At 46.7% G+C, this 26,331-nt stretch overlaps 3 protein-coding genes and 1 pseudogene across 4 annotated transcripts; 2 read left to right on the top strand and 2 right to left on the bottom strand.

Annotated features, from left to right (window-relative positions):
* Positions 1-171: 171 nt before the first annotated feature.
* On the bottom strand, positions 172-6,177 carry LOC135623049 (chaperone protein dnaJ 16-like). 2 transcript variants are annotated; one of them, XM_065125547.1, is made up of 11 exons: positions 5,715-6,177; positions 4,184-4,307; positions 3,920-4,002; positions 3,695-3,806; positions 3,516-3,620; positions 2,816-2,863; positions 1,397-1,483; positions 1,182-1,290; positions 946-1,094; positions 794-847; positions 172-702 (listed from the first exon to the last, which is right to left on the bottom strand). In XM_065125547.1, exons 1-11 carry the CDS (start codon positions 5,864-5,866, stop codon positions 466-468), a joined length of 1,260 nt encoding a protein of 419 aa, XP_064981619.1. In that variant the 5' UTR covers positions 5,867-6,177; the 3' UTR covers positions 172-465. The 2 variants fall into 2 exon arrangements, with proteins under 2 accessions (XP_064981619.1, XP_064981620.1); XM_065125548.1 differs by lacking the exons at positions 3,695-3,806; positions 3,920-4,002 and having other exon boundaries at positions 5,715-6,176.
* Positions 6,178-10,921: 4,744 nt separating this feature from the next.
* LOC103998143 (U-box domain-containing protein 40) lies at positions 10,922-13,187 on the top strand. The gene has a single exon (XM_009419537.3). It carries the CDS (start codon positions 11,022-11,024, stop codon positions 13,020-13,022), a length of 2,001 nt encoding a protein of 666 aa, XP_009417812.2. The 5' UTR covers positions 10,922-11,021; the 3' UTR covers positions 13,023-13,187.
* A 1,312-nt stretch (positions 13,188-14,499) lies between these two features.
* Positions 14,500-15,324, top strand: LOC135624042 (NAC domain-containing protein 71-like). The gene is made up of 2 exons (XM_065127516.1): positions 14,500-14,803; positions 14,909-15,324. Exons 1-2 carry the CDS (start codon positions 14,500-14,502, stop codon positions 15,322-15,324), a joined length of 720 nt encoding a protein of 239 aa, XP_064983588.1.
* A 6,363-nt stretch (positions 15,325-21,687) lies between these two features.
* LOC135624041 (protein NRT1/ PTR FAMILY 6.4-like) lies at positions 21,688-24,220 on the bottom strand (annotated as a pseudogene).
* Between the last annotated feature and the right edge of the window lie 2,111 nt (positions 24,221-26,331).

Genomic DNA, 26,331 nt, shown 5'->3' with positions numbered 1-26,331 from the left:
TCGATACGACTCTGATACCAATAGTAAAAAATAAAATTATTATGTAAAAACTTAATGTCAAGATTAAAATCAAATATCATATATCTAAGATAGAACGTATGTACCTCTTGAACACGATAATCAATATGGTATCTCGGATGTTGCAAAGTAACACTCCATGCGCATTAGAGGTAGGTAATAAAAAGAATTTGATTATGGTGGACTACCAAATACATTCTAAGTTCTGATATATACATAAAACACTGCTCCATCCTAAAGCCCAAACAGCCCATAATACCTGATGCAAAACAATAACCTCAATTGTTTGGATGATTTCCGGCTTTTAAGCTGGTGATCTTCGTACAAAGGAGTGACCACGGACAACAAAAGAAAGGAAAGAAAATTAGAACAAATATGTTCTTGGAGGCATCTTATCTTGAGAATCTCTGATACTTTAAGAGGACAAACATACACAATCCATCATGCTCAACATGGCTTTCTTTTGTCCATTTTCAAATGAATTTTAAACCATTTCTTTCTCTTCGTCGGGTCCCTACATTTCTTTTCATCCTTTGACTTCTTTTCCTTTGTTGGACACTCTTCTTCGCCATTAGAGCCATTGAAGGCACTGCTCATCTTGCTGCTACTTGAATTCCGTTTTAAAGGAGGAATGCTGGTGTAGGAGGCATGAATAGCATTCCTTTCCTTAAGAAGCTCGTCAATCTGGAGCAGCAAATAACAGCATAAATCAAAACAACAGCAGGTGAGAAACGGAAATTTGCAGTGTTGATGGGTCTGAAATGGTGAAGCTCACTGATTGCATTTCCTGTGCATATCTGCTTGTCATCTCGGTGAATCGGGCTAACACCTGTCAATCTCCACATATAGAGAGGCAGACTTGCATGAAAGAAAGGTCGGCAAGAACGTGTGAGTAAAATAGCACCATCCAGGAGATGCATCACAAACCTCTCTATATTCTGTCTCAAACTTGGACAGCTCAGCCCTTTTGGTTAATATCTTTGCCTCCACATCCTGAAGCTTTTCCTTTTCTGCTGAAAATTGTTCAGCACACATAACTTCTATTGTGTAGCTTACACTTTTGAAGAAGTTGTCACCTTAACAGTTTGTTCAACAAGAACAAGCCATTAGCTGCAACCCTTATCAGAAGTCACTCAAAGAAATAGCATAAATATGCAGCTTACCATAGACAGCAAATGTATGGGTCCCAGCTCTCAGTTCATTTACTTCGCATGCTTGAAATCCATCCAATTTCTTAAAGAATTTGGCATCAGGATCTTTAGCGATTGTTACCTGGAGGTAAGAAACATAGGTAACCAAATAAAAGGTGCATAATTTAGTAACAATCACCTCATTTGGTTGCAAAGTCACTTGCAGCATTAAAAATAATTAACCCCACCGATTGGCTTTGATCAAACCGATAAACAGGAAAGCGAAGAAAGAACATTCCAGCAGAAGTAACCTTTCCGGTCTTGATGCTGTCTTCCTGACAAAATTAGATGAATACATCACAAGCTAACTACAATCACCTAAATTATAATCCATATAATAAATGAAATGATAATAAGATGGAAATAATATTAGAACAAATAAATATAGAGGACATAGTTGCAACTGAAGTGAGGATTTTGAATAGAATTAAATGCTGATATCAAAGTCAAGATCCAAATGTCAAAGTTAATGTCATAAATTTCATGAATTGCTAATTTCAACATAGACTATTTCTATTGTCTGGATGGAGCACCAATAAAGTAATAAGTAACCATATAAATCACATAAATAATGATGATTAGTCAAATTTACAAGTCTCCATCGAGGGGAATGTCAATGATTTATGTTCATCTCCATTGAGGGGACTTGCACTTTGTTGAGTAAATAGGATTATTTTTTTCCCTCTTGGCAGCATCAATCATGACAATTTGGTTCTCACCACTTGAAAGGATAAAGATGAATATGCTGACCCTTCTGAAGTCCTGCACTGATAGTAGCCTTGTGTGCTTAAAAACCTGGCATAAGCAAGTACATTGTACAAACTCGGAAATTGTTTCTTTGTAAATCAGAGATCACAGTTGGACACCAAATTTCTCTGTTAAAGCAACAGACTTTAAATATGGAAAACATACTCAACAAAGATTGAGCTCAAAAACATGTTATAGTGATTTCTTACACGAGAACTGACCAGGAAAAATCACAATACCTATGCGAATGCCAGACAAAGCTAAATGGCAAGGAACAGAGATGACAAAAGACATTGGGCCTCTTATTTAAACTCCGGTTACTGACTGGTTCCTTATAAATCTGGTTGGCTTCTCTACTTCCTATTTTATATTTTAGTCTTATATTGAATGTACAGAAACAAATAAGAACATGGAAGCCCTTTGTAATTCAAGGTGTCCTGCAGGTTTGAAAGGCAGATAGGGTTACTCTTTGCAATCTAATGATAACTAGGAAAAATGCTTATGCCCGAAAGCAGATTAGTATAACAACCATTGTGATGATGAATAAGATGTTCAACAGGACATTTTGAGATAATGGACACTACAGTTGACACCACAGCCCCAACTGCAACCATTACTAACATCAGATTACAAACAAGCACATGTCAAAATAACAAAATGTGTTTCAAGTAAATTCTAAATTAGTAACATCTGAGCAGTGTAGGACCATTAGGCATGCACAAAGATACACAAAGGAATGTAAGTTGAACTTTCCATATGACTGCACATGTTCTCTTTGAGGAGTAACCAAATAGTTGACCAAAAAAACAATGATAGACATCATTTATTTGTCAATAAATTCGCCAACATAACAAGCTTACTTGTAATGCAAGACCAAGTCCATTTTCTTCCTGCTCAAAATATAGTAGCTGCAATAAATAAAAAGCTAAAGTAAGAACAGAATTCCAATTTCAGTAAAATGTGATCAAGCACTAGAAGTAATCATCATAAATAAATTCCTAAAAAATCGTTTAGAACCATATAGCCCACAAAGGATTCATGAAGAGACAACTAGCTAACATAGCATTTACATAGTTGGAGATAGATTTACCAGGTGGGGCAGCATAATATAAAGTGAAGATACATTACTCATTCGAACCATTGTCCTGTTAAGTGTCGTAAATGCTAGACTAAACATATAGAATATATGTACTCAGTATGGAATGCATTGGCTCCTTTGGATAATGACAAGCCAAAATCTTCCATTTATCCATGCACCACCTGACTTGCATCAGATAACACTATTAGCAAAAATATGACAGGTCCTGCCACACTTTAGATAAACTTTTACAAGATTTAATTTAAAAAGGGACTGAAACACAAGTTATAGAAGCATGAAAGGCCATCAAAATTGTCCAATGACAGTTTGTAACCCTGGAAATGTCAAGGTCAATATCATGACTCCATAGATTGTTAAAGTTCCTACACTATGAGTCACCCAAAAGTCCACGAATTTTTGTAGCTTTAAATAAATACAAAAGAACACATGCAGCTGTGCTATTAGAAAATGCTTTAAATAACCTTGAATTTGCTTTTTTCAGCAGAACAAACTCGACAAACCACTCCCATCTGGGCCTCCCTCTCTGTTATTTCTACCGAGTAAAAGTGAGCAGATTGCTTTTCTACCTGTGTAGTGTTGGAGAAGTAAATAAAAGATTGAATGCAACAGTTCTAAAAGCAATAAGTGGAAAAGTGATAACCTTTCTGGCAATCAACTGACCCAATGGAAGTGGACTAACAATTACTGTGCCATTAAGTGCCTCCTCCAAAACAGTTGCAGACACAGTTGTCTTAATCGGCACTCCAAGTTTACTAACATCCAGTATACATTATAAATAGGTGGTCATGAAAGTCTTCTGATAATTGGTGCAAAAGTGTTGTCATGAAATACAAAAATGCCAGCAAGTTTCACTAATTAATTTTACCTACAAAGTGCAGCAAACATTGTGTTTACAGTACCAAGATTTGAAAGATCAACCTCCAATTCTTGGCTAACTGATTCAATAGCCTGGGAAAAGAAAATTAAATTCCATGACTCTGTTGGTGGATAAAAAGACAGCATCAAATAAAAAAAAAAGAGACTACAAAATGAGAGAAAACATGATTTCAACGATGACGATGGTTTGGATGAGCTTAAGTGTTAGACAAAAGACAGTCCTGAACTGTCATCTAATAGAATGAAAGTCAACCTCGAAACCTGATGTGTCATACTGATGTCGTTTATCTGGATCAGACAAGATATTGTATGAGAATGTGACCTCCTTAAAGGCATCCGCTGCGATAGGATCATTTGCATTTTTGTCGGGATGGTACCTGCAAAATGAGCAGAAACAGATGATCAGGCAGATCATGGATAATTTACTTGCTCTTACCATCCCCATCCCTAGCAGGATAAAATTCAACCATGACATGTTAGAAAACTATTCAAATTTAATTTCTTGACTACTTCAAGTGAATCGACAATTTTCACTGCCTCAGTTGTGATCATGCCATATAGCCTCAGAAACATCTTACATAATGATGTTGATCTTATTTGCTTCTATCGTGATGCAGCTTTAAGCATTTTGATTGTCTGATTAGCAATTTAAGAGTTGGGATGTCATTGCCAACCTCAGAACTAGATCAATCCCAGGAAAGTCAAAGAGTCAACAGGAAATTTTCTCCGAACAAAAATGTCTTTTCTATATAATTGTCAAATAATACAGTATTCTTTGTGCCACTTCAATGGCAGATGAGTATTTGCTTGGGTGCTACAAAGTCAAAGTAGAACTACACTTTGAATATTCATGGTTAGGAATTAATCATATGAAGACAACCTGTACCCAAATCTTCTACGAAATTGTCATCCACCTCTACTTGGAGCTGTATAATACGAAGAAACAGTTTACAGAAGAATTTGATCAAAACATCAGATTTTTGCTGGTGCAAGACCAGCAGTCCATGATAAGTTGACCTAATACTGTAATACATGATGACAATTGGATTGCTATAGTGTTGATCATTTATATATATACACACACACACACACACACACACGCAAGCATACATGCATAGTTAAACTTTTAGCATGGATAGAATCAGACTCAGAGGCATCAACAGAATTTTTATCGATCCTTATCCATTTACCAACTTTCAGATAGTGTTCAAGTCAGATGCTTTGGCACTTTTTACATACTGATAGTAACAGTGAATAATCTTGGACTGGCATTTTAAGTACTATTAACCATTGAAATCTGGACTACCACATTTTGAGTGTACTAACATCCCTTGGATCAGTAATAAAGGGTTTTCCCAAAAGACAAAAAAAAATGGAATCTCGGTTGTAAGACTAGTTGCCAATCCAGGAACACATGATAATTTTTTAGTAATGTAAGATGTATCTAAAAAACGTCTAATTTCTTCAAACAGTAACTAATATTCATCACCAGGTTATTCCTTTCTATCCAAAAATAAACATGAATATGAAGCACCAATAAGTCCAAACATATGTCTATGTGCTAAGTAACGTTGGATTGGCTCTACCACCAACTGCTTGCGCTAGTTAAAGAGATATCAACCCACCACTGAGACTTAAAATATACCAAATTAAATGATCATCTCAAGAAAATAAGAAAACTCTCAAAATAATAAAAGCCCACTTATACTGCAAAGCGATACGCAAAAACTACGCTCTCAAAGATATCACATTTAGAATCCACCAAGAGAATTCGGGGCTCTTACTTGAGGGCCATTCTCCTATACGCACTTTTGATTTCCTGTTCCGTAGCATTGCGAGAAACACCAAGAACTTCGTACGGGTCCCTCCTCTGCTGCTGCTTATTGGCATCCTCTCTCCTCTCGGACCTCGAGGAAGGAAACCCCGGAGCCGGCATCTCTCCACTCCCAAAACCAAACTCCGAGCTTTAACCCTAATCGCCCTCGAACCCAACAAAGAGAACACCTTGACACGACCCAAACCGCGAATCCCGTGTGAAGGACACAGATCTACAAGCCTAACTCGTTCTGTTACCCATTCGAATCCAATTAGAGAGCGAACGAGATAGCCCACGGAGCTCGAGGAGGGAGCGATGGAGCCGCCTCGAAGCCCACCGAGCTCTGCCAACGAAGAAGAATAAGAGGCGAGGAGAGGGAGAGGATTTGGAGACGGAGAGGAGGGAGGAAGGATGGGTGGGGTTTCCACTGCTCCTCATGAACAGTGCAGCTGTTAACATGTCCCTCTCCCGTCACGACATCCGAGCTATCTACGCCCACCACATTAACCGCTGATGCCGCACGAAACTTTCACGTGCGGGTAAATCCTCTGCCGTTCATTATTCGATCAACGTTTATGATCGAACAAATCTTATGCGGGTATTCAAATGGAAGAAACGGCGATGGGGAATTTGAAATCAGATCGGGAAAGCCATTGATCGGTGAACGTTCAACTCTCACGCGTTTTTCGCACCTACTTATGATTGGGTGCTGAAGTGGAGTCCACTAACCAAGCCTCCGAGATTTCCAATCAGATGCAAGAGGGTGCGAGTAAGAAAAGTGGGTTATTTTCTGCAATTAAGATGTGGGGCTTAATTGGGTCCACAGCGGTACTTCTCTTATGCATCTGAGAGACACCATTGACGTAACTATTGGGCCGATAGGGGTCCCACTGAAGCATGGACCACTAGTAAGGCCAATGAAGAGATTGATAACGTCACCGTCACCGTCACCATCAGGTAGGAAGAGTTCTGTAGAGGAAGAACAGCCTGCTAAATGACAAGCCATACACAAATATGTGATACTGTGCCACTCAGAAGCCATCTCTCTTGATACTGTGCCACTTTGAACCTTAACATGTCAAGTCGTCCTTAGTAGCTATCACTATGATAGTGCAACAAGAATGGAAGATCAAAAAATATGTGATGGGAAAGCAAGCAAGCATTGGCAGAAAGTCGAATGCCAAGAGGCAGCACAGCCTCCCCATAAACCATGCATCATCTCTTTGCTTTCTCCTGACAAAGTCTTTTGGCCCGCAGACAAACAGAGTTGACAATGTAATTGGAACAACATGCGCCCACAAAATATGGAGCAAAGCAATACTAAAAGCTTAATGTATTCGTGATCACCATCAATTTAATAAGCTGGTGAACCCAAGCAAAAACTTGCACTGGTGAACAACATGGAAATCAGATCCCTGTCATTCATGGCTGCAGTGCTGCCAACCACCAATTCCAGCATCCTGATTCCTGCAAGGACAACAGCATGCACACACTTGAAAGCATCCTCTCTTTGAGCCCCAAAAACTTCAAAATTATATATATATGGGTGTTCTGATGCAGTATTCAGTAGGATGAAGTCTTCTTGACAAATAACCCTGCTGTTGTCAGCATTGATGCAGTTGGTTCCATGGAACATTGTCTATGAATGTTTCATGAGTCATGCAATCCTAATGTTTAAAGAGAAAAAGAGTATAGTTTTATCATCGAAGGTATGATAAAGATGTTAACTTCTTGAATAATCCACTTCCATGGTATGTCATGAACTGTTCTTGAGCTCTTCCGACTCCTCACACCTAAAAACAGCTTGCACCTTTATCTGTACAGCACCACCATAGGGACAATGGATATTTGTAGATCACCAACACAACATGTTTCGTGATGCCCCAAGAAAAAGAGCTGTGCTTTAGACACCCAAAAAAGACATCTTAAACAGCAGAAGATGTGGCATTAATCAAAAGGTAAATGGTGACATTAACTGTGGATGGTAAGATTTATGGGATTAGGATCAGCTTATTTTGTGGTTGTAAGAATAAAATGACCTGTGTGGAGCCACTAAATCTTCCCTGATGAAGCCAAGCACCAATATCTATATAGCATTACCCACTTTGTTTACTAGTTCCATCATGGGGCTTTGCTTATAAATAAGAAGACCAGAGAAAAGCCCAAAGCTAAAGTGAGAGAGGCATTGTCTCTTAATCATGGACAAAAAAAGCGATTGTTATATGAAAGAATGTGGAGCTCACTCTTCCATGAACATGGTTTGCTTTCTCTATATTTCTGGCTGGCTCCCAACCTCTCTAAGGGATCCACTTGAAGCCTACACAGCTCAATAGAACCTTTATCTTCCTCCCATGGCTTCCGAGAACTTCATCACTAACAGTTTTCCCTTCTATCATAACTATGTTATAGTTGAAGAGTTATGACCAAAGCAAAAGCAAGTCATAAAAATTGAAAACCAATATAACCTTTTTCACTAAGTATCTAAAGCTTTTCTTTGAGATGGTAGCAATAAATAAAGCACAACTTGGAACAGCAGAATTTAAGTTGTCAGGATATGCTCATCTGTAAAGCTTTAGTTTTCTAGCAACCTTTTTGGTTTGCCTTAAGTTCCAGAGTTCCACACACAATCAACTAATTAGAAGGGTCACCATAGCCAGCCTCATCAGTCTATGAAAGTACTACAGAGTTTTCTCTCATGGAATAGAATTAGCCTACTTTCTTCAGTATTGAGAACTTTAGCTTCTTTGAACAAAATTGTGAAGTTTGCAAGTCTTCTGAAGGCATTCTACATAGTGCTTCATATGATCCCTTTTCTCAACTATAATTCAAAGTTGCCTTTAGCAATAACTTTTTACCGAGAATTATTCGAATAAATAATCTCTCTGTCCTTACCTTCACTATGCTTTAATGGGATAGCTTCAATAGATTCTGTTCATCAGGCACTTTTTACAGGGAATAATGATTCACAATCTACTTCTGCAGCATGTCTTAGAAGAGTTATCTTTTTTCCCTCCATTATCTAATTTCCTATTAAGAGCTGATCCACCACAACCATAGTATATTGGCTTAGGTAACTATTTAAACCAAATCGTATCTGCGCAACGTGGTACCAGATCCATGTCATGTTTCTTGCCATCAGTTCAAGTACCATGTCAAGCTAGCATCAACAAGTTCTTGGAATAACACTCGAGATTTTGAGTCCAGGATTTTATATGTGAGATATGGAAAGGATCACTTCTTTGATTGGTTGGATAATTGAGTGGGGAAGGAAAAAGCACATATGGAATGCCTTCTTTTGTCAGCTGGAAGCCTCTAGTAGTCTAAATGTTGGGACAATCATTGGTTGGCATATCAAGGATATCTAGCAGTTTATTATACCAACTACAGTGAAGATGCATAGAGAAGTAGGCATGTCAGATGAGAAAACAAAGCTTTATAGTTTAATCAAACTTTGATGAGAAGGAAATAAACATCTATATGAGATGAAAGAAGATTAGTTTGCAAGCATTGAGAGGAAACTCTCAGCTTAGTGCAGTTTTGCTTTTAAGAGAGTAAAATAGACTATTTTTCTTGAATAGTATTAGGCTCATAGACAAAGTTATGCATTGTAAAAGATTTTTTCGCCAAGTTGATGCATTTGGCCCCATTTAAGTTGACAATCACCAGTGAATTAATTTCTACTGCCACAAACTCTAAACTTCAAAGTGCTTTCATTGTAATGAGCTGGGAGATCTGTTTGACCAATCTACCAGTAGCTTGAAATGGGGTTCTCTGAACAGGATTTTTTTCCAGCTGGAATGCTATGTTAAGAGCAAGGACACTGCCATAAATCATTGAGATAGAATGTTCTGATCACACACTGTTGCAAGAGATGATTCAGTCAAGAAAATGATGAGAATTTTTTAGCTTTAGATCATCAGCACAGGAAGATCAGGTGCTCCTAGAGAATGAAAGTGACAGCTTGCCTATACAAAAGTAATGAGATTTCTCATCGGAGCCTTGAGTTGTTAATCATTCTACATCATGGGGGTTGCTCCTATTTCATTCTGAATAAACAAATAGCAGGCTTACTTGTCATTGTGGATCTGTCTTCAAGTTGAAAACGATCTATGGAAGTCCCAAAAACTAACAAAAAGTATTGCTGATAATGTGCCAGACACTGGAGTATCATTAGGGTTCAACTGTGGCTAGATTTAAAGATCCTATAACCAATCCAACAATTGACCATGAGGAGTCTTAATCTGTGATGGGAAGTCAAATGGTCAAACATGAACTATAGTGATCCATCCAACTCTAAAATGTAGATAAGTCATACAAAGCTGCAACTGCAATTTTCTTCTCTCTGCCTGGAGGCTGAACTTGATGACAACATACAAGTCAAATAAGACTAGGACACTTGATATGCACTTTAAACTAACACCAAAATAACAGTGAACCACAAAAAGGAGATCAAAATATCTCATTGAAACATTGAGAACCTATAAAGCAAGCCAGTATTGCTGCTGTGAATATTCAAAATCTGGCATCTCTTACATAAGCCAACAATACTACAAGTGCACAATGGGGTCTGCTAAAGCTTATGCTCAATACTATTGACTAATAAACTAAAAACTGATCCTTAACAACAATCTTATGTGGTCCTATCTTGGTTATTTCAAGTGTCCTGATTAAAAGATAATTGGTACAATACCAAATCTACTTGAATTAACTAAGCAAGATCTAGCACAAGTGGGTAAAGGGTGCACCTGATAAAGGTAGTATAACAAGCTTAATTCTAACTAATTCAAACAGGAAGCACAATAAGAAAGGTTGAAATAAAAATAGAGAATCTCAATGGTTCATGCAATATTGACAATCATTATATATTTGTTTTATAAACTGGATATGTAACAGTTTATTTAGAACAAAATTATATATTTTTTACAGTAATCAGAACAGTTTATGAGGTCTTAAGATAATAACCATTTCTTGAACCCCACAGCTCTGAGTAAAATATAGTAGCTGAGCTGCTAATAGAGAGAAGACAAGCAAACTTCGAGTCAAAGTCTTATGTCTACTAATTCTATGTTATCAATACATATCATCATTAGATTTGTTCATGGCGAATCATTTACCTACTGAATCTTCCCCTGGTCTTCGCCACCTAAAAGTCTAGAGCTGTTCAACATTACCTGGTAAAGACTAAATGGAAATAGAAGAAAGAAGAGATATGAAACCACGGTGAGGAGAGGAGAGCTATATATGGCTAACCTTGAGCTTGGAGCGACGGGAATGAATGGGAAGCCTCAAGTCGTTTTGGAGGTTCTCCAACCACCACCGCTCGCCTTCTTCCGCCTCAGGCAACGCGCCCATGTCCTCCATCACGGTGTCGGAGATGCCCGTGGAGTTCCTGTGCCCCATCTCCCGCTCCCTCATGGCCGACCCCGTCATCGTCCCCCCCTCCGGCCACACCTTCGAGCGCAGCTGCGTCCAGGCCTGCGCCGACTTGGCTTTCTCCCCGCCCGGCCTCTTTCTCGACCTCAGCCCCTCCTCTCTCCTCCTCATCCCCAATGTCGCCCTCAAGTCCGCCATCCTCAGCTGGTGCCAACGCTGCGGTGTCCCATCTCCACAACCTATCCCCCTAGACGCCGCCTGCGCCCTCATCCGCAGCATCATGCCTCCCTCCACCAATCCACGTCCCCCTCCTCCGCCCCTCTTGTCCGACCCGCCTCCTCATGTTGGTGGTGGTGGCGGTGGTGGTAGTAGTGCGAGAAGAGATCAAAGAGGTGAATTCATGCGGCAATTCACGGCGTTCTCTCTCGACGAAGCAGAGGAGGCCGAAAAAGGCGAGAGCTTTGGACCGCCACGGGAGTATGCGTACCCCTGTGATGGAACCGAAAGAGTAAGAGAAGACAGAGGTGACCTCTCCAGAGACCGAGGATACGACGAAAAATATGAGGAATTGCGAGCTTCTTCGGCACTGCCGGATGGAAAAGGCTGCAGATCGAGGATAAACGTCCAGAATATGAGGGAGACGATGAGCCCCAACACCCCTTCCGCTTTCTCGGTTCGCACTACGAATCATGCTCCCTCCTTTTCGCAACTCTCGACCCCATCGGCGTCCGAGCACCAGTCTTCTTCCTCCAATTCCTCCATTACCGAAGCCTTCTTCGAGCAAGCGCCCAAAGAGCCGCCGCCGCCGACATCACAAGTCCAAAACCCGGCCGCTTCCAATCTCCCTGCGTCTCCGACCGCCGACTTTGATTTGTCGGAAGAGGAGATCCTGATTAGATTGATGGATACGGAGTTATCCGAGCAGGAGTCCGCCGTGGTGTTGCTCCGGCTAGCCACAAGGGAGAGCCGCGACCGCCGGATTGACCTGTGCACGCCTCGCCTCCTCGCCGCGCTCCGCTCCATGCTCCTCTGCAGCAGCGCCGCCGTGCAGATCAACGCTACCGCCGCATTGGTGAACCTATCCTTGGAACTGGAAAACCGCGTCCGCATCTTGAGGTCGGGAGCGGTGGCGCCGCTAGTGGACGTGCTCAAAGGCGGCCATCCGGAGGCCCGCGACCATGCCGCCGGCGCCCTCTTCAGCCTCTCTCTCGAGGACGAAAACCGGGCGGCAATAGGGGTGCTTGGAGCCATTCCGCCGCTGCTCGACCTCTTTTCCGTGCCCTCAGCCGACGGCGTCCGCGCCCGCCGGGACGCCGGGATGGCGCTGTACTACCTCTCCCTCGCCGGCTCCAACCGTTTGAAGATCGCGCGAGCTCCGGGGGCGGTGCGGGCAGTGCTCTCCGTGGCGTTGGAGAGTGAGGAGGCTCCCGTCGACGGGGCACCGCCGCCGCATGGGCCGGGCTTAGCGAGGCTAGCGATGATGACGGTATGCAGCCTGGCCGTTTGCAACGATGGGCGTGCGGCACTGATGGACGGCGGGGCGGTGGCGCCGGTGGTGTCGTTGATGAGGTCGCCAGCGGCTGCAGCGGTGGAGGAATACTGCGTGGCAGCACTCTACGGGATGAGCCGCGGTAGCCTCCGGTTCCGCGGCCTGGCGAGGTCGGCGGGGGCGGAGCCGGTGCTTATGCGGGTGGCGTATAGCGGCGGCGGCGGCGAGATGCGGCGTAATATGGCGAAGAAAACGCTTAGGGCGATGAGGGGGGAGGACGACACTGACGCGCCGCCGCCAATGGGATTCCCGGTGGGCGACGACGGCAGCGTTGTCTCGGAGGGGTTGAAGTCGTTTCGCGGGCGACCCAACCACCACGCTAACCCGTCGCGCATGAACTCGGCCGGGTTCTGACCGAGTTGAGATGAATTATTATTATTATTATTATTATTATTATTATTATTATTATTATTATTCGAGGAGAGGTGTGGCTATCGAAGGTGTAGAAGTTAGACAATTGTGTAGTTCTATCTCCGTATTTAAGTGATCAATGAGCATTTCATTCTGATTTTTTTTTTATTGAATGATTAAAGAAGTAAAAAAACGAATACTAGAATTATTTTAGTTGAATAATCATACAAGTAAATTAAATTCTTTCTGAAGACACTTATATGGATGGTGTATTGGTTTCATTTAATTTGGATGGTGTATTGGTTTAAATGAAGTATTAATATGCCCATAATCTGACTTTGGTTTATCTTTATACTAAGATCATTGTGAATAAATATTACTTGTTCGTCTAAGTGTCAAATTTGCTTTGTTTTCCAAACAAAACCCTCCCCTAATTTTATTTAAAGCTTAAATCATTTTTACTTTAGCTTTTGCAAGATTCTCGTGAGACTCATGTCAGGTCACAATATATTGAAGAAGACCCTTAAACAATTAAGTAAATAGACTAAACAATCCTTTCGAATATATCAAGAAAGGTTTTGAAAATAATATTTAGTATTCACTCATCAAATGTAATCAATATTAGCAAACAAATATACGATGAGTCAGTACGGTCAAGTCCACAGGTCAATGTCAAGAGCTTTCTGTAAAGCGAGTTGGACGATGAGGTCGTCGCGCCCTCGGGAAAGAGTGCTAGTTGACGTTGATCGGGGTCCTGGTCGATTGACAGCTCTCCTTTGTGCGGTGGATGACGTCCCGGGTTGAGACACTCGTCGCTCGTGGGTGCTCATTCGTTTGCAAAAATGGTTCTCGCCAAGTGATCCCCGATTTTGACCCCTCCGACGAGCAAGTCAATGATGGGACGAATTATTTTCTATCCCTACTTCCCCGCGCCCCCCCCCCCAACCGAAGATCGGTCAGGGGCTTTATATTATTGCACATGGATCAGTGGCATGTCGATTCGATGTGACCACTTACTCTCGAGGGATAGGATGATAATTCTGATCGATCATCATCCTGGGACGTGCGGAGCAGCGTCAGACGACATCGCCCCGAGCTCTCGGGACGGGACATGTGGAACAACTTCTTGGTACGATTCTGACTTGGCATATGGCGTCAGTTGTGATATGTCTGGAGCCCAAAAATACGTTGTATCAATCAATTTATTTTGATTTACATATTTGGGTTCTAGTGATGGAAAATATTTGTGTTATGAAGAGAAACCGTAATGCCTCGTTGCAAACGCATCCTCGTCTTGGATGACACCAATCACATCACGGGAGTGATGTAATCAAGATGGCCGGTTGACAGAGAGTCGTAACAGCCGCAACTGTCGTCTTGGGAAACCAATATAGGTCGTTGCAGCGCAGGTAGAGGCCGTCTTCGTCCCCTCCTAATTTGCTAGGCGTCGTTGCAGCGCAGGAAGAATCATACAGGGCAGATGAATCGGAATCGTCCTGCTGATCCGCCGCCTCTTCGTCCTCCTCCTCCTCATCTTCCGGTAGGGGTGAGATTCGGTCCGACCGGCATCGAGATGCTGCATTACTTCCTCCGGCCCAAGGTGCACTGCCTGCCCATCAACGAAGAGAGGATAACGGATCTGAACATCTACCTCTTCCACCCCGACCATCTCCCCAGTAAAGCATCCACACCATCATCTCTTCTTCTTCTTCTTCTTCCTCCGCCTCCTCTCTTTCTAGGCGGTATAAGTGGTCCTGCATCTGTTCTTGAATCGAAGCTGCCCGGTTCTTGAATCCAGACCTCTCGGCAGTGTCATGATTCATCTGATGGTTCTCATTTGGATCTTGGATCCGAAGCATTCTCACTTACGTTGGTAGTACTGCGTGCAGTTAACTTGGAGGGTCCGGACGGGCGGTACGCGTACTTCTTCGTGCGAAGGGAGCCGAGCGAGCAGAGGCAGAGGCGCCGACGCACGCCGCATGGCTACTGGAAAGAAGTGGGCTTAGAGGAGGCAGTCCGAGACGAGTCATCGAACGTGATCCTGGGATTCAAGAGGAACTTTGTGTTCTTCGAGGGAACCAACAAGAAGACCCTTTGGGAGATGGATGAATACCGCCTCAACCTGGAGATACAGGGGATGAGGAATACGTTTGACCCCAGGAGGAACAACTACGTCATCTGTAAAGTGTACACGGAGACTTCAGAGTCTTCTGGTGATTTGTCATTCGCTTCTGCAGAGGCTCAGTTAATCGGCAGCGACGAATCGGACAGCACCTTGGCGGGCAACAAAAGGAGACGCAACTGAACAAAACAGCTCTGCAGGTGATTCAATCTGTACGTGTCGCATGCTACGTCGAAGAAGGCAGATTCTGCTTTACGCATCTTTGTTTTCCTTAGTGGAGGTACAGTGTGATCAAAGTTTCATGTTCTTCTTGAAATGATTGATGTGTTTCTTAACAACTTGACGGATCTTGGCATAGTAAAAGAATAGTTTACTGGAATAATCGCTTCTGTCTGTTCTTGAATCCTAAAGTTTCGATGAAATTTTTGTTACAGAATTTTTTAAAAAACTTCATATCACTAAAAATTTATGATTCTTTATTTTGTTTATTTTAGATCGTAGTTTTAAGAAAGCAATAAAAAAATAAAAATGATAAAGATATTAATAAAGAAAACCAAACAGCAGCAACAGCGATGCCCTACTCACGAAGCCTCTCACTCGTAAAACTGTTTACTTTGCATCGATCCAAGATTGGTATCCTTTACAAGAGCGTTATCTTACGAAGGCATGATAATAGATAAGATTTTTCTAATCATAGGAATACATTCAAGCTTCTTTAATAATTTTTTTTTAATAAAATTTCTTTAATAATGACTTTCCAACATATTGGCCTCTACATCAACGAGGAAGACGACAGACAGGAGATGGACATCTACAGCTTCGACCCAGACCAGTTCCCCTGTAAAAGCCTCCATGCCATCATCTCTTTTTCTTCCTCTCTTCCTGCTCTGCGTTGCCGGATTTGTGGATTTTGTAGCTTTAGATCGGAGGCATACGTAGTCCTGCATATGTTCTTGAATCGAAGCTCCCCGGTTTTGGCGTTATATATAGTATTGTTAGTGCAAACAACTTTATGTCGTGGCCTCGGGGCCGACACGGCTTGGTTTAGGTCCGAATGTGCGGAGATCTTGCGCGGCGTTCCTCGGGACAGCTGAGGTGGCTGGTTACGATGGTCCGGGCAGGATGTTGCGTGGGGAGTAAAGCTTTTCCGCGGCGCTGGGAAGCTGCAGCCTTGCCCTTGTCCTTGCACAAAGGTCGGGTCGGAAGCTCGGTCCGACCCCTCCGACGATCAAGTTAGATGATGTGGAAGGAGTTTTTTCTTAGTGAAGAAGTGTCCCCCCCTTTGCTCTGTTTAGCACTCGGGGGTATTTATAGGATGATTTAATGTTACCTGACGTGCCTGCCTGCGGGGGGCAGGATCGTACCTCTGATGGCGTCTGACATCGTTATTGACGTTGCGTGGGGAATCGAACTGCCGCAAGGTATGGGCGTGCCTCGGTGGTCGTTCTCCTCTGCCTCGGTCGAGCGCGTTGGGTCAGACAACGATGGAGTCTTCGTCTGAGAGCGGGTGACGTCAGCGCCCATCGTGTCGGCATTATTGCCCTCTTCCAGGCAGAGTGCCGTCTAGTCGTGGCTGACGTCGTGGCGCGTCATGTCATCATTATTACCCTCATCATGGGAGGGACCTTATCGGGTCGTCGAAGTAATCCGACTGGGTACATACCGGCTCGCGACAATGGACGGTTCTCCTTTACCGAGAACCTAGAACGTCCAGAACCTTAAGAAATTCTTCGTCTGAGAAAGGAGTTTCTTTGAAGGAGTTACTTTCTTTGGCATAATGAAAGAAAAAGTTTTTTCGTCTGAGGAAAAAGAAGCTTTTCGTCTAGGAAAGAGGAAGTTTCTCGTCCAAGGAAGAAGAAGCTTTCTGCTTGAGGGAAGAAGATGTTTTTCGCTTGCGCTAAAAAAGAAACTGAGCAAACACACGAGAGGAGAAAAAGTTTTCTTTTATTTCAAGAGGAAACCAACTTACAAGACTTGACCCCACCTTACAGGACTTGACCCCGACTTACAAAATCGACTAACACCTTAGAAAAACGAAAATACAGGACCCTTCTTTATTACAATGGGACGTCCAGGCGGTTGTCAAAGGGGACGTCCTCAGGCATGTCTACCTCCAGATCCTTGGGGTGGGGAGTGAAGGGATCCTCCTCCACCTCAAGGTCGGGGTGACGAGCGCGGAAGCAGGACGTGGCGATTCGGTATCCGTATTCAAAGGACACCCGCCCCGTCCGCGTCAGCCCAAGTTCGAACCCCTCGGACTTTTTATACGCCTCAAGGAGCTCTTTATCCTTGACGAGTCAGAGACGGACCTCCTCCGCCAGCGCTTCCGAGGTCGCTCTCGTCTCGGCCTTCGCCTCCTCCAGCTTCTTGCTGAGGGCGCTCGCCTCCGTCTTCGACAAGCGGAGCTCGGTTCGCTCCAACCTTATTGTTTTCTGGAGCTCCTCATTCGACTTCCTAGAGTCCTCAAGCTCTGACCTAAGGCGAGCCGCCTCCGCCTCAAAGTCCGTCGCGCGCTTCTCGGCGACCGCTACTGCCTCCAGACCGCCCCCAGCTCGGGCCTCCTCGACCTGGCGGCGGAGCTCGGCGTTGCGACTGACGAGGCCCCCAATGACCCGGCCAGCGTCGCGCACCCTATCCATCAAGGCCGTCACGTAGTGAAGGCCCTACAAGAAGAAAGACGGGTCAAGAAGAATAGCGTCGGGAAAACAACCCCAAACGGGAGGAAGGAAAAGCACTTACCTAGATCAAGGACTTGGCAGACTTGCCAAGCAAAGCCTCCGAGGGCAGGGTATACAAATCTCGAGCCATGTCGGGATGAAGTGCGCCTCGAAGGAACGACGCGGAGGAGTCCCCTCCGGCCCACACCTTGTCCCCTCAGGACAGGCCTCCCTAGCGGGCGACCAGGGGGTCACTTGCCTCCCCGGTCGGGATCTCACCCACCAGCCACGTCAGAAACGGCTCCTCGTCCCCGGCGGGCAGCCGGCACAGGTCACGCACGGAGGGGGGGCATAGGCCCTTCCCGGCCGCCCGCCGACTAGGCCCGGCCTTGCCCCGTCAAGGGCCCGCTTCAGCCCCCTTTGAAGGTGTTGCCTTCGCCTTTTTCCGAGGACGCTCGGCCTCGACCTCCAACGGTGCATCCTTCGAGCCGGGCTGCGAATCGACCGGCGGTGCTGGAAGGGGGGCCTGCGACGCCTGACCGCCCAGGAGCGATCGAAGCTTTACCATTTCTGCAAAGGAATAGGAAAAGCATTAGTACCAGAATTGAGCCATGCAGTGTCCGAACCTAGCGTTACTGACGTACCCGGAGGCGTCGGGCTGAGACCCGCCTCGACGAGCCATCGCTCGGTCATATTCCGGAGGGCCTGGGAGTTGGGGAGAACCTCTTTAAGTCTCCCCAGATCTCGGCGCTCTGCTTCGCTCAGTCTCGGGATGGTGTTATCGACCCCCCTCGTGGACCACCGGACTCCGAAGCCCCAATCCCTTGCACGGCTAATATAAAAAAACCTCCCCTTCTACCCTTTGTTGTTGGAAGGGGCCCCCCTGACTCAAAAGCCTACCCGGGCAGATAAAAAATAACCCCCCGGCCCCTTGGAGAGATGGTAACATGAATGAAACAGATTGAGGGTGGGGGTGATGTTGGCATGATGGCATTCCCCCAGGAACACCACTAGGTAGAGCCAGGAGTTCGGCGCCACCTGGGATGGCGAAATCCACCATAGGGAGATACAAGACATAATGAGGGGGTGAAGGGGAAAACGCAAACCCGCCTCCAGGGCATTTAGAGTCAAGGCAAAACCCTTCGGGACCGGGTCATACGCCCGCTGTCCCGATTCAGGCGTGCTAAGGATATAATCCTCCGGGATACCATAACGCTCCCGGAGTCCCCCTAGCGATGACCCACTCACGGAGGAGTCTAGGTCATGCGGCCACATCAAGGCCTTGAGGGCCCGCGCCGCTTCCCCATCAGAGGATCCAATAGGGGACGGAGGGGGATGTCCCTCCCTGGCTCCGTGGGAAGGGGTATAAGAGGAGGAAGGAGAGGATGTCATCCTCACTGACCTTGACTGAGGGTGCTACGGAAAAGGAAGGGCGATGCAGGAGATGAGGAGGATGAGGAAGACGGCAAGATCCGAAGAAAGAGAACTCAACGGCGAAAGATAAAAGCGAAGCCGGGCGTCCGCTAATTAAAGGGGATATCCCGCCAGAACCAGCGCCCCTTTGTCTCCCAAGAATCGGCGGCAGCCCACCCGCGCACGTGCGTGACCATCACGTCACGTCAGAAACGCCAAAAGACGCCCCGCCTTAATGAAAGCTTGACGTGGCAGCCCCGCTGAAGCGGCAACTCCCTGACGCCTCGATCTCAATGTCTGAAAGCGTGCGGCAAAAATAACCAGTCCCCTTAGAAAGGAAATCAAATACGGCAGCTTTTCGACTCCTGCTACCAGACCGTGTCGTGCTGCTCGGTCGCATGATGCCCGAGACCACACCTGCGCGGCTTGCCCGCCTGCGTCGTGCTCCTCGGCCGCATGATTCCCGAGACCACACCTGCGCGGCCTGCCAGCCTGCGTCGTGCTCCTCGGTCGCATGATGCCCGAGACCACACCTGCGCAGCCTACCCGCCTGCATCGTGCTCCTCGGCCCCATGCTCCCCGAGACACACCTGCGCGGCCAGCCCGCCTGCGTCGTGCTCCTCGGCTCTATGCTCCCCGAGACACACCTACTCGGTCAGCCCGCCTGCATCGCGCTCCTTGACTCCATGCTCCCCGAGACACACCTGCGCGGCCAGCCCGCCTGCGTCGTGCTCCTCGACTCTATGCTCCACGAGACACACCTGCGCGGTCAGCCCGTCTGCATCGTGCTCCTCGGCCCATACTCCCCGGGACACACCTGCGCGGTTAGCCCGCCTGCGTCGTGCTCCTTGGCCCATACTCCCCGGGACACACCCGCACAATCAGCCCGCCTGCGTCGTGCTCCTCGCCCCATACTCCCCGGGACACACCTGCACGGTCAGCCCGCCTGCGTCGTGCTCCTCGGCTCTATGCTCCCCAAGACACACCTGCGCGGTCAGTCCGCCTGCGTCACGCTCCTCGGCTCCTTATTCCCCGAGACCACCTCCCTCGCCGCAGCCTGCCCGCCCGAGGCGAGCTCGACCCCACGTCACCGGAGACTCCTGCGGCACCGAAGGACAAAGCCATGCCTCGGACTCCCCCCTATCGTAGTGACCGACGCATAACTTCTTCCGAGGGGGGGAATATGATGAGGGTAATAATGGCGACATGACGCGCCACGACGTCAGCCACGACTAGACGACACTCTGCCTAGAAGAGGGCAATAATGCCGACACGATGGGCGCTGACGTCACCCGCTCTCAGACGAAGACTCCATCGTTGTCTGACCCAACGCGCTCGACCGAGGCAGAGGAGAACGACCACCGAGGCACGCCCATACCCTGTGGTAGTTCGGTTCCCCACGCAATGTCAATAACGATGTCAGACACCATCAGAGGTACGATCCTGCCCCCCGTAGGCAGGCACGTCAGGTAACATTAAATCACCCTATAAATACCCCCGAGTGCTAAACAGAGCGAAGGGGGGGACACTTCTTCACTAAGAAAAAACTCCTTCCACATCATCTAACTTGATCGTCGGAGGGGTCGGGCCGAGCTTCCGACCCAACCTTTGTGCAGGGACAAGGGCGAGATTGCAGCTTCCCAGCACCGCGGAAAAGCTTTACTCCCCACGCAACATCCCGCCCGGACCATCGTAACCAGCCACCTCAGCTGTCCCGAGGAACGCCGCGCAAGATCCCCGCACATTCGGACCCAAACCAAGCCGCATCGGCCCCGAGGCCACGGCATAAAGTTGTTTGCACTAACAAGTCTTGCATCCATTCTTGAATTCGCGCTCGCCGGTTGGTTCTGACTCAGTTTGGTATTTCGAGGGAGCGAATGGGAGGTACGGCCACTTCTTCGTGCGCAGGGATCCGAACGATCTGAGCCGACGCCGACGCACCCCGAATGGCCACTGGAACGAACTGGGCATAGAGGAGCCAGTCCGAAGCACGTCCTGGGACATTATCCTGGCATTCGAGAGGACCTTTGCCTTCTCCAAGGGAGCAGATAACGGCTCTGTTGAGGAAACCCGTAGGAGGCTGGAGGAATACCGTCTCAACATGGCGTACGGGACGAGGAATACCACCGACCCCAAGAAGAACGTCTATGTCGTCTGCAAGGTATACATGGAGAATGAAATATCAAGTTGGTACAGTTCGCAGGCTTCCAATGAAGTGATGGCCCCTTCTGGAGCTGCTCATCAGCAAGGCGGCAGTGGTGCAGCGGCCACCAGCGGCCTGTCGAGTAATATAACACGTCACTTGCCGTACGTCATTCCTTTGGTTGCTGCTTGCGCACGAGTGCTGTTTTTTCCGCGACTCTATCCTAGGTAGAGCTGAAGGGCGAGGAGGAGGAACAGAGTCGAAGGTGGTGGTGGACAAAGCTACCGTCTAATTGCTTACTGCCGAAACTACAACTTATAATTCCTCCTTTTTCTAGGCATTAATTCCCTTTATCTGTTCATCGACGTTGTCATCCTTCCAACAATCCAGCTCCCTACCTTGCTTGTTCCAAGTGTAGCTCTGCACTCTGTACTCGTGGCGGCTTGCGAACACCAGAAACACCACGAAGTTTAATCACACTCAACACTGCAAGTCTCCCCTTGGTCAAGTTGTTCTTGATCCATAGCCCGTTCGATGCCTGGTCTACCGGGGACACGACCGAGCTGCTGAAGAAGAACCCCATGGACAACGTGGACAAGAAGAGGCCCGTGCTCGTCGGCTTCATCCTCTCAGGAGCTTCCCTGATGAAGAACTCGAGCTGCCCAACGTAGGCGAAGGCCACACCGGCTCCAACCAAGAAGAACTGTGGAACGAGCCAGAATACACTCATCTTGGTGTCGTGATGGACCGAGAGGTTTCTTCTCTTCCTCTCGACGACGGCGGAGACCACCATTGCGAGTATGGAGAGCGCGAGGCCGACGCTGGCCCGCTGAAGGCTTGTGATGCCTTGGACTTGGTTTGTGGATGAAGCTCCGGGCGAGGGGGACGAGGAATCTCTCGTTGAGGGAGGTGAAGAGGAGGATGGAAACGAAGAGGAAGAAGGAAAGGGAGCCGGAAGGGTGGACGTACGAAGGAGCCGATGGGGCGGTTCATGTACGTCGCTTGCTCCACCGAGAAGTTGGTCATCTGGGAGTAGACGATCCAGAAGAGGATGCAGGTGGACCAAATCGGGAGAAGCTTCAGGACCATCTACACCTCTTCTACTCGTGTTACTGTAGCTGCCTTGCTAACGTTGCAGGCTCCACCATCTTCACCTTCCTCGTCTGCCCTGGTGTTGCACGCTTGAATGGCTGCTTTGTCTAGCCACCTGCACCCACATGATCATCACTCCGGTGTGATCGATAGATTTACATGACCATTCCTTAAAATAAAAGAGAAAATCCAGCTTATCCATTAATGAGTTAATATGTTTGCGAGTACTTTTGGTTTAGGAAGTCGAGACAAGGTATGGATGTTGTGATGGTTGGGTTATCCGAGTCAAGATGAGCTTCTATTATACTTTTAGCAATTATTCTCTTCCAGTCTCTAGCGCCAATGACCAATGAGAATTTGCCACGTTCCCCGGTGATTATTTGAATCATCCGGTGTGCGCGACCTAGGCCGCGGTGTACTCGGTTAGCTCGCTGGCGTCGGCCGGATGAGGCAACCTCCGCTTCTCCCAGGCCGAGAGGAACACCCTCCACATCACCGTCAACGGGCTCCCCTGCGGCCTCCTGTACCGGTATCGCCTCGTGCCCTGCAGCAACACCACCATCGTGGCGGCCGAGATGCCGTAGCCCCACCCCCGGCTGACGTTGTCCTGGACGTACACCAGCACCGTGGCCGCGAACCTCTAACCGAGGCTGATGCAGAAGTAGAAACGGTTGAAGAAGAAGATCATGGCCTTCTCCTCCTTGAGGTCGCGGCTGCAACACGTTGGCCTTGATGCCGCCTGCCCTAGGGCTATCGTGTGGTGGGAGACGAACAGCATCGCGAGATGGTCGCCGCTAGCCACGACACATTCGTAGTGCGCCACCCGCGCGCTGTCGCAGGCCGGGGGTCTCATACTGCTAAGGGATGTGTCGATCGTCAACAAGCTGACGCTCTGTATTCACAAGTAGAACGATAGCATACTAACATCTTAGCTGTGTGTGTGTGTGTGTGTATATATATATATATATATATATATATATATATATATATATATGATAACACGGAATGAGATTGGACGTTTGTATTTTTGCTTTAGATCGTCATTCCGCGGCGGTGATCGTGGCGAAGATCGCGACGGTCATGTAGCGGCCAAACTTCGCGACGGCTAAGAAGCCTCCGAGCAACTCCAGAAGATTAAGTGTACCCACAAAATTTGTGACAATGTTAGCTGATCTTGAGTGACCAAGAACAGCGTCTATATGGTCCTTCTCAGCCCTAAGACATTGCATATATAGGCAGCATCTAGCAATGGAAATAATATGGCGCCCAAGATGAGACCAGCACCAAGCCACCCTCCCCGTCTTGGATTTATCGGTCGGATTTTCATTGTAATTGACGACTTCACCTTCGTTATCAATAGGAACATCGGCAGAAACCTAGCAACAAAGTGGAGCACGGTGGAAACACACAGTACTCAGAAACATACAGATGAGCAGAAAGCATTTGATGAGCTAGATGTGTCTTAGACTAATACTGATGAGTACCATTTTGCAGCTCCTGTCAGAGATGAAGGGGAGGAGGGGAGAGATAAGTTGATGATGGTGTGACCTTATAAAGGCCGCAGCGATATGAGGTGAGGGAAGGAGGAGAAGAGATTATTGCCCACGTCTTTATACTGTGGAAAGCATGGTGTTTGGATGGGTGAGCGCTGCTGCACAGCATGCAGCGAATGGACGGCGAAGAATGGCATCAACACTGCCAAGTCCGCGGCAAAGACGGTGCGATCGACGCGTCTCCTGAGACACACGCGGAGGGTGTTCGACGATTGGCGCATGTCTTGTCGTCCTAGTTACCTGTTTCCTGCAGCTCGTCTGGCGCTGGAGATCACAGTGGCAACTTATCCAACGAGTCGAAGGGAGATTACTGCAGCTCGGTCTTGTCTCTCCATGAAGCCTAATTTGTTCTTCCTTGATTTATATCTAGCATGTCAGTCATAGACGAAAGCAAGTCAGTCATAGGAGTCTGGTTCTGATCGAGCCGGAAACACGAACGGTCTCGATTACCAAGAATCATTGTGCAGAACAATTCATTTGGGAATCAGATCGAACACCTTGCGATGGCCAGGCGATTGAGTAAAAAGTGGCAAGTGAAGCTTATCAAGAGAGAACAAGAGCTCTACAGTCGAGAGAACGAGACTGTGGAACCCAACACGACCGACGCGACGACACATCGATGACACGATTCGACTGCACAAAACTCGCACGGTCGATGTGAGACCTCGAAGATGAGGTTTCACTACGTCCAATCCGATAATTAATTGGGTCGGATTCGAACATATTGGTGGCTCCAAATAAATCGGATTTTAAATCAGATGCGATCTAGAATTGAATTGACACGACATAACATTGTGAACTGCCCTAAATTACTGCTTTGGGACTCGGTCAAACCAAATAAATCCCACGCACAGGGTATGTCATAAGCGATAAAATATTTCGGATAATCCTTGTATTGATACTTCAAGGTAGCAGTATCCGTGAAACCTGGAACAGTGACTTGTAATCATGGTCAAATTAATATAGTATTAGTGTTTTAAGCATCATAATGAGTGTTTAAAGGTGACACATAGGTAATTATTTTTAGTTAAAGAATAAGTTATATATATATATATATATATATATAATAAATTAGTCCGGGGGGATCTTTAACCTCGTCAGGACACCAAAAAAAGAAGAAATTAACATTGTACTCGCAGGAATGGAACCCAACCCACCCACTTCCCTCCTCCCAAGAAACTCACGTTGCAGTGGCATTAGTAGACTAAGAGCTTCCATTAATAGAATAAGGGGAGCATCAAACGGCACACGGGCTTCGCTAATGACGCAATCAGACAGGCCACGAGGCGACTTGCACGTGTCGTACAGCCGGTTAGTCAGGCCCGTGTACGGTACACGCGACCCGACGCCCAGTCACACGTCAGCGTCGACTTTTGCCTCCGTCCCCGGTAATCCGTGGCGCACCCCTCGAGGATGACCCATCGCCCGCTCCCGCCGGCCCCACCCTCCCCGTCCTTCCCTCGTCCTTCGCCTTAACCCCGGGGCCCGCAGGTCGACGGGAATCGCGAGGCTCGTGGGAGTTCCCGCCAGTATGATAGGGGGCGTGGCGCGCAGACTCCGAGGGCGATCTGGAGTCGGTCGTACCCCCCATCGATCGGACGGCTGTCTTCGAACACCCAGAAAGAATGCTAACTCGTTCCTCCACGGATCTCCGGATGGTCTGTGATTGGAAAGGCCAACAGTGGGCCCCACGACAGGCACGTGTTGTAGGCCTCGAATGACCACAGCAATACCCTCCTGCTTTATAGGGCCAAAAACAAGATTAATCTTCTCTTTTTTCTTGACAGTGAATTCAACTTTGCTACTTGAGATATATATATACTGTGATAAACAAAGAAGATTGTTCAATGAATATTTCTTTTTGTTTCAGAGAGATCTCATATGAAGGGAGGATGAAGCTGTGAGGGGAGAGGCCTCCTTGGTTACTGTTTGTAGGGAATGCTGTTAGGCATAGAGCTCCCTGAGGACACAGCTAAAGACGTGTCAGAGATGGATCTTTTATCCCTGTTCTCTTACATGTAATTTGAAGGCAAGGCTGCAGAGTGCTCAGAAACAACTGTATGCAGTGGAAGAGGGAACTTCTACATTTCCTTTCCTTCCTGTGAACTCTTCAAAATCTGTCTCATGACAAGCTTCCTTTGGATGACTGAAACCTCGATCGAATGCTTTCTTTGTCAAAGCCCTGCATTGCATGCAGTCCCCATTTTTCTCCTCTTTCTTTTATTCTTTCCTTTTACTATAACAAGTTTGCTCATACTCATCTTTGTCCGAAAGGTGGAATAACTATGGAGGATGACGAACAGACAATGAATTACGCAAGAACAGACTTGTT

This window comes from Musa acuminata, chromosome BXJ2-9, assembly GCF_036884655.1.
Source record: "Musa acuminata AAA Group cultivar baxijiao chromosome BXJ2-9, Cavendish_Baxijiao_AAA, whole genome shotgun sequence".
NCBI classification, from domain to species: domain Eukaryota; kingdom Viridiplantae; phylum Streptophyta; class Magnoliopsida; order Zingiberales; family Musaceae; genus Musa; species Musa acuminata.
This window is presented reverse-complemented; position numbering and strand designations above follow the sequence as displayed.

Bases quoted from the DNA above. Each gene is read 5' to 3' on its own strand.
- LOC135623049 (XM_065125547.1), bottom strand. From the start codon at position 5,866: ATGCCGGCTCCGGGGTTTCCTTCCTCGAGGTCCGAGAGGAGAGAGGAT. The intron at 4,003-4,183 runs GTTGACTTTCAT...TTCTTTTCCCAG, and splicing joins ATGACACATCAGGTTTCGAG to GCTATTGAATCAGTTAGCCA. The intron at 1,291-1,396 runs GTGGGGTTAATT...TCTTACCTCCAG, and splicing joins GGTTTGATCAAAGCCAATCG to GTAACAATCGCTAAAGATCC.
- LOC103998143 (XM_009419537.3), top strand. From the start codon at position 11,022: ATGGGAAGCCTCAAGTCGTTTTGGAGGTTCTCCAACCACCACCGCTCG.
- LOC135624042 (XM_065127516.1), top strand. From the start codon at position 14,500: ATGAATCGGAATCGTCCTGCTGATCCGCCGCCTCTTCGTCCTCCTCCT. The intron at 14,804-14,908 runs GTTCTTGAATCC...TACTGCGTGCAG, and splicing joins TCTTGAATCGAAGCTGCCCG to TTAACTTGGAGGGTCCGGAC.